General features: G+C 41.0%; 1 protein-coding gene across 1 annotated transcript; it reads right to left on the minus strand.

The window, feature by feature from the left end:
- Nucleotides 1-768: 768 nt before the first annotated feature.
- On the minus strand, nucleotides 769-6,660 carry LOC110068577 (monocarboxylate transporter 10-like). Its single transcript, XM_089294507.1, has 4 exons — nucleotides 5,408-6,660; nucleotides 3,879-4,450; nucleotides 2,582-2,951; nucleotides 769-1,691 (listed from the first exon to the last, which is right to left on the minus strand). The coding sequence occupies exons 1-4, from the start codon at nucleotides 6,516-6,518 to the stop codon at nucleotides 1,402-1,404; spliced, it is 2,343 nt and encodes a 780-aa protein (XP_089150633.1). The 5' UTR covers nucleotides 6,519-6,660; the 3' UTR covers nucleotides 769-1,401.
- Between the last annotated feature and the right edge of the window lie 627 nt (nucleotides 6,661-7,287).

Below are 7,287 nucleotides of genomic sequence, written 5' to 3' on the forward strand. Positions count from 1 at the left end.
AAATAAGAGGAGGGTGTATAATCATTCCTAAAAGTGTTGAAAAATTCTAATTATTAAAGTATTGCATGATATGGTATGTTACCAGTACAAAATATACTTTTGTTGCATTAGCCTAACATAATATAATGCTTGATTTTAGAGTTAGTTAAGTACGTAAGATCAAAACAAGGCAAAGTGCAAAATGTAGACATACTTATTACATTAGAACGGAACCACATATATTCCCATGAAAGTTAGTTAGTCAGTGATTGTGTGTAAAACTTATGTGATGAGTCTGCAGGTTGTGAAAATTTGACTAGTAAATTTGCCGGGAGGTGGAAGTTCAGACATTTCTGTTGGGAAAAAAGGAACAAATATAAATTTGCCGGTAACTAGATAAGCTGTTTCAAAAATGCTTTTTTGTTGTTGCTTTGAGGCGCTGTTTTACGCTAACTGCAGAAATTCTCGCGCCCTCATGGTCTTATTTTCATTGTCAATAAGCGGATAGACACGTGAATTTATAGTTTATGCGATGCGTCAACGAGCGAGAGCGGACAATTTGACAATTTGTTATTGTAAAAAAACAAATTGACGACAGCTTTTCACGCGTGTCCTGTTATTGACAGTGAATTTCGTCATAACATTGACAAAGTAGTCTGCGGACAATGTTATCACGAAATTGATAATCAATAACAGGACAGACACATGAAAAACTGCATCAATTTGTTAAATGGTCCCGAAAAATTGAGACTGACTCTGCACTGAAATAGCATTTATTCAGCTTGAAAGTATAGTTATCTTCGAAGGCCACTAAGTAGGAGAGAAATCTATAGTCTTTTGTTGATTGGAAACTGTGAAAAATAACGGCAATCTTTTCTCATATAATCTAGATTAGTACGCTGATGACAACATAACTTCATCCCTATTGAATTAGGAAGGTAATTTTGTGTTCCTTCAAACCATCTTTAATTAACGATCAGTTTTCGCCCTGGTACCAAACGGTCCTTTTTGATCTCTCTGTAATTTTGTCTCTGATTGCTTGCTCTATATGCATTGAAAGCGTCGATCAGACCAAGTGAAAATACAATAAAAAAATTCATGGTACCCCCTCAAGATCCCTCAGACAGGAAAGGACTCTCTGAGATTTCAAGTATCTTATCACAGAACCAAACATTGCCACTATACCCTGTCGCAACGAGGTTATTTTGCGTTGCCTAGCAACCTTACAAGCGAAGTAATGTGGAGCTTAGGCGCGGAAATGGAATGGAACGGGTTCATAAAAAAAACATTTTTTAAATCTCCCTCGAATATTGATGAAACGCTTGATTTTTCAGTGCACAATGTAATTTCCTGCTGTCTTGGTTGCTGCGAAAGCTAAGAAACAAAGAAGAGAACAAAGCTATGATCTGGCTTGTTTTCCTTTCAAACACTTTCCGCTCGTTCGGTTGTTATAATAACGCTGTACTGTACATTGCTTGATGTCCTGGATTCATGCCGGTCTTTCCATAAACATCCAAATAAAGCCCGCATCACCTCGGAGTGATGACTTGGTTTTCTCATCTTTAACAGGTTCGCGAATCTCTGATTGCTTTCCCTGCTGGATTGTAGCGACATCCGCGGGACGAAAAACATCAAAAAGGCCGCAAGAAAGGAGATGCCTCCACAAGAGTAAAACGCTCCGGCGTAGTCACCAAATATGTCATACATCCAACCTGCAACGAGCGCGGATCAATGTATCATTTCAATGCACCATTTACAATAAGACAGTTAAGTCGTTAGTTATATAAATTAACATCGTGTTGATTTATGTCCAGACTCTCACAACTAGCACTAAACGTCTATGTGGCGGAAAGAAAAAAACACAAAGAGAGACAGATAGACCAAGAAAGAGACAGTCAGACATAGTCACAGGCAGACCACCACAGACAGACACGGACACAGATACAGACACAGACACAGACACAGACACAGATAGACAGAAAGCTGACGGAAAAAGAGACAGACAGACATACAGGCAGAGGAAGACAGACAAACACAGACACTGGCACAGATTCGAACAGACAGACAGACAGACAGACAGACAGCAAACAGAGAAAGAGACAGACAGGCAGACAGAGCCTAGGCAGACAAAGAGACAGACAGAGAGACCAATTTGAATCCACACCTGTCGTTAAGCAAACTGGCGATCTATCAAATAATTCATTAGACATGCGTGTGTAGCTTTCCTTCCATTTCAATCAGTCAATTAAAGTTTTTTTTGATCTTAATTATAATAATATGTTTCTATCTGTAAAATTTAATAATCATTGTCTCGGGACCAACCTCCCGTCATCAATCAGCCAAAAACAAGAAACCTGGAGGTGAGGGTTAATATGGCAAAACCTCGTACATCGTATTAGTAAGACAAGTGAGTGTTGACAAGAATCAGTCAATCACTTTGTTTTGGTCTTACTACAGTTTGAAATTGGCTGAGTAGTCTAATTGTTAAGTAACTGGTTTGGTTTTGGTCTTGGTTTTGGTTTTTTGACACTCAGCTGAAAACCGCTCTAACGATGTACCATTCTGGTTTAAGATTAACGATATTGCCAAATAAGTCCCGTACCTGCAATAGGTGGTCCAAGAAACATCGGAAACGCCATAACTGTGAAGGCACTCCCCAGAGCGTACGACATTTTTTCTGCGCCAACGATGTCACTGGAAACTAGCGGAATCAACAGGATGAAGCATGCTTCAAAAAACCCGAAGGTTACAGCATAAGCAGTCAGTCCTCCGTAACCCGTTGCCAAGGTAACCAAGAAGGAGCATAACCCGATTGCAAACACACCCATCTGATACATGCGAACTCGGTTGACGCAGGAGAGATCTGCCATTTTGCCGAAAAACAGTCGGCCAACTGTCGACGCTACCGACAAGTAACCGATCAGAAACGAAGCGTCTGTCGGAGAAACACCAAGATCTTCGGCGTGCCTGACCTTGATTTAAAACAAATAATCATAAAATAAAGATTGATCGGCTTCTATGATACCTCTATCTACAACACAGGCTCGATTTCCGCCGCTCTCAGCTTCGAGCCTATCTAAAACATAATTGTAAAAAATAAAAATATCCGGTTTTTATCCCTCCCATGACGTACATTAAAACCTGTTAGGGGTGATTTTGTCCGCGACATTTCAAATTACCCAACAATTCTAGAACTCAGATCGCATGTGTGTACGTTATGGGGAGCACCTTTATACCAATGGTTATAAAGCCCTCGATGCTGTTAAGACTTTTTAATTTGGTTTAAGACTACAACAACCAATTTCCTAGAGAAATTTAAATTTATCGACGATCTAAGCGTGTATAAACCATACTAAGCCAAACGTTTTTATCTGTCTGTAAAAATTGGTAAAAAAAATCATAAGATACGTGGCACTATGACGATAAACTAAACGTAAGGCTGAAAAGCTCTTGAAAATGTCACATAGAGAAAATTAGATGTTTTCGGTTCGGTCCGCTTTCAGTATGTGTAAATGAGCCAGCCATGCCTACAAGAGCTTTTCAGCCTTATATTCATTTTCACGTATTGCAGGTAAGCCCAAGTTGTAATCTGTTGTCCTTTACGTGTAAGGAAAACAGTTAACTGCTGGGAACTTATTAGAGGGCCACAAAATTCCTGTGGCTATGTAAGCATTTGCGATTCAAACGTGTATAAAACATAAGCCTTCCGTTTTCATATCTATGGCTATGTTGTAATCTACTGCTCTCCTCTGTAAGGTAAAACAATTAAACAAGGCAATATTTGTTCACTTCTGGGGATAAGAGGTAGACAAGCTAGCAGGAAGGGAGACTTAAAATTAGCAACACGTCAATTTTTTAGTGAAGCAAAACATTTAAAAGTTACCATTCAAAATTCTTACCAGGTGAACGAATGGCACAAAATAGCCAAGCTGAAATGTCGCTAAGGATGCTATCCAGATCACGTATCCTTTGTTCTTAAATATGCTGCAGTCGAAAAGCCTCTTCGCCTCTCCCCCCTCAGTCCTGCTATTGTACTGAGAATACTTGGCGGGAACAGGTCGGAACGTCGCTCCACATAATATAACAAGGCTAAAAATTCCCGCCACAATTCGAAACGTATTCGCCACGCCGAAACGTAGAAAGAGCGCTTGGACGACTGGGCCAATCACAAGCGTCCCAACTCCACTTCCAGCCGTTACAAGGCCATTTACGACCGCAATTCGCCTCTTGAAGTACTTCGATAGTACTATTATGGTGGGAAAGTAGCACAAGCTTGTCCCAGAGCCAAACATCAAGCCGTAGGTTAGATACAACGGAAGGAGACTGGTAACTAATGAAGACAGCAGCAGTCCTGCTATGCAGATCAGACCCCCGCATATGGTGACAATTCTACAACCGAGTCTTTCGCACAGGGAGGTGACAAGGGGACCGAGCAAAAACATAATGCCAGTGGCAAGGGAGCCGACCCATGCTAAAAAAAATGTAACAAATGCAATAGTTAGCTTTTTAACATCTAAATTCTATTTTTGTCTCATTCTAGATAGACGCGCTTTATAATTACAGGTTAACCTCTCCCCAGGTCTACAGCTGACACTGAAGGCCGAGACCCGCATGTCCGTATTAGTCGTAATATTAGTTTTACTTGCTGAGAGCAATTTTAGTACACTAAAGAAAAAGAGAAAAGACTCCGACACAGTTTGCTGAGGAGTGTTTTCGATCGCAGACATGACAATCAAAATTTTATCCGCAGTAATAACGATTTTATATAATAGAACAGTGGGTAGGTATAGTTATAGGTAAAAGAATTTTCAAAAATCACGAATCATGACTATTGGAATGAAATAAAGAAGCCTAAGTCGTGTATTAAACTGTGATAAAACACGGCCGGCATTTGAGAACACGAGGAGAGTGTTTTCTACATTTCTCTAGTGTTCTCAAATGTCCGGAGTGTTTTATCACAGTGTAATACATGGCTTAGGCTTCTTCATTTTCTTTATGGTATGGAGGTAATGCGGCGAAAAACAATAAAACACGCTTTTTCTATGGTTTTCTGATAAAACATGGGTTTTTGACCAATCAGAGCGCGCGCAGGGTCCTATCTATAATATAATCATTTGTAAAAAAATCACGAACGCGCGGGCGCATATATTTGCACTGCCTGCGCTCAGCCGATCACAATGAAGTAATTGTCTCAGTCATAAATAAGATCTTTAAGTTGTTTGTCTGTTTTGAAATGGTATCTTTTGGCCTGGCGCCTGAGTCAATTCCAAATTGGAATCCCTCAGGGGTTAAACTCAAATTATCTGAGCAGTATAACTTTGTGTTATTAAACTTTGGAATTCCCCCTGGGGAAATATCGGGAATTTAGTCCCTGCTTGAGACTAAAGAGTTCAAAGCAGAAGTGACAGAAAGGGAATATGACACGAACCTGTAGCTCCTCTTTGAGATTTTAATTCCTTTACGAGCTCCGTGTAAACAATTCCTGCCGTGTTTTGCATTCCGAGCGCAATAAACTGAACGAGGAATGCGCCGAGACAGACAACCCAACCCCAGCCTCCATCGGGATGAGTTTTGACGACAATGTGAAACTGACGAGCGTTCGAGTCAGTCAAACCGCTGTCTGACGGGTTTCCACTGCGACTCTCGGTGAAACCTGTTTTCGTGATCTCCGCGCAGTCGCAGGTGGTACCAGTTTCCACGTCACTCAAACGAGATGTCTTCCTGGGTGATCGCGAGCTATTGTTCTTCGTCTTAGATGCTGTAGTCATGGGGATCGCCATATCCGACGTTTCTGGAAAAATTAGGGGTACGCTATGGAATAAGCAACTTATTTCATCCTTGTTGTTTGCCGCGCTTTGTCCTGTGATATTAGAAACTTCTTGTGTTCCAATTGCGAACAATGATTGTTCACCAAGTACTGAATCTCTTTCGATGCCTGACGTCGCCAGATTTGTGAATTGCGGTTCTTCAATTCCGGCGTCCACAGTTCTTCGTTCTCGTCGAGGTATTTCGCTCTCCAGCTGTAGCACCTCATTTATGAGTCGCAGAGTATCATATACAATGTCGACAGCCTTCTGGTCTACGGCGGATATACTCAGCCCGCTTTGCTGTAGGAAACAATTTTCCTGTGACGTCCCCAGTGAGCGACACTCTGTAAATGATTTTGTCCCGCTTAACAATGACAGTTCCTTCCCTATGAAAACTGCACTCCGTATTCCTCGTGCTATTTTGTCCTCTTCATCTAATGTCCCCTTGGTTGTGTCCACATTTGTGTCACTATCCGTTTGATTAAGCAAGGAACCCTTTGTTGCATTTGGCACGGCTTCCAGTGCGTTAGAATCATCTTTTGAAAACTCATTATGTGAAATATCACCTTTTATATTGGATGAATCATCGGATACAGCATGCAAACAGTGTTCACCTACACTAACACATGAAGTGTCGGAGTGAAAATGTGGAATTACATAGTTTCCACCATCGCTGTTTTGACTGTAAACCACGTCTTTTTCCCTTTTATGCCGGTCATGGTTTTCAGGCATTCCCGAGAAAACGGGCAGTCAAACTCAAAGAAAGAACAAACTCAACAAACAGAGACAGTGTATAAGTCCTAGGCGGGGCCGATTTGAGTGTGATCCGATTGTTGGAAGCTTGAGCGTCACGCATTTATGGCGGGAGCCTGCGGAAGAAGAAGAAAAAAAAGATCAATGGGCGAAATGGAAACAACTGATAAAGTGGAATCCCGTTTTTTTTTTAACCTGCAAGGGAAACGGAAAATTGGTTTGAAAAATCGGGTTGTTCGAGAAATCGGGGGGTAAAATTACAGTCTTCGACTGAGGAGAGGGAAACGACGTTTAGTTCGAGTTATCGAGAGGTTCGAAAGATCAAGAGTTTGAGAAATCGGTTTCCAATCATCAAGAAATAGATTTTATCAGAAGTGTAAGCTTCCTAACATGAATTTAATTTTACGGTCTCGGAGAGAAAGTTGTTCCTGATACTGTTTGTCACTGCTTGAAACTAGCAAGGCCAAGCGGTTCTTATTCTAAACTTAATTTCAAATAATTCAGATCGCTTTTTAAACCAAGGCGATGAAACTACCGCCTCAAGATATAATCACTTAACCAGTCCCTTTCACGACAAGCTACTGAGGACAGGTTCAGGTTTGGTTTTGCATTTGATTGGCTTACAAACAACTTACTTCTGATTGGCTCACCATGCTTCACAAACTCTTTTTTCCAAAATTATGAGCACTGGGAAAGCAAACCCAAACTCAAAGTAATCCAGAATTCCTTGGGCTTTCCGTTAGCACCG

Source organism: Orbicella faveolata, unplaced genomic scaffold (genome assembly GCF_042242905.1).
Source record: "Orbicella faveolata isolate gen_17 unplaced genomic scaffold, um_ofav_v1 contig_25, whole genome shotgun sequence".
Classification (NCBI taxonomy): domain Eukaryota; kingdom Metazoa; phylum Cnidaria; class Anthozoa; order Scleractinia; family Merulinidae; genus Orbicella; species Orbicella faveolata.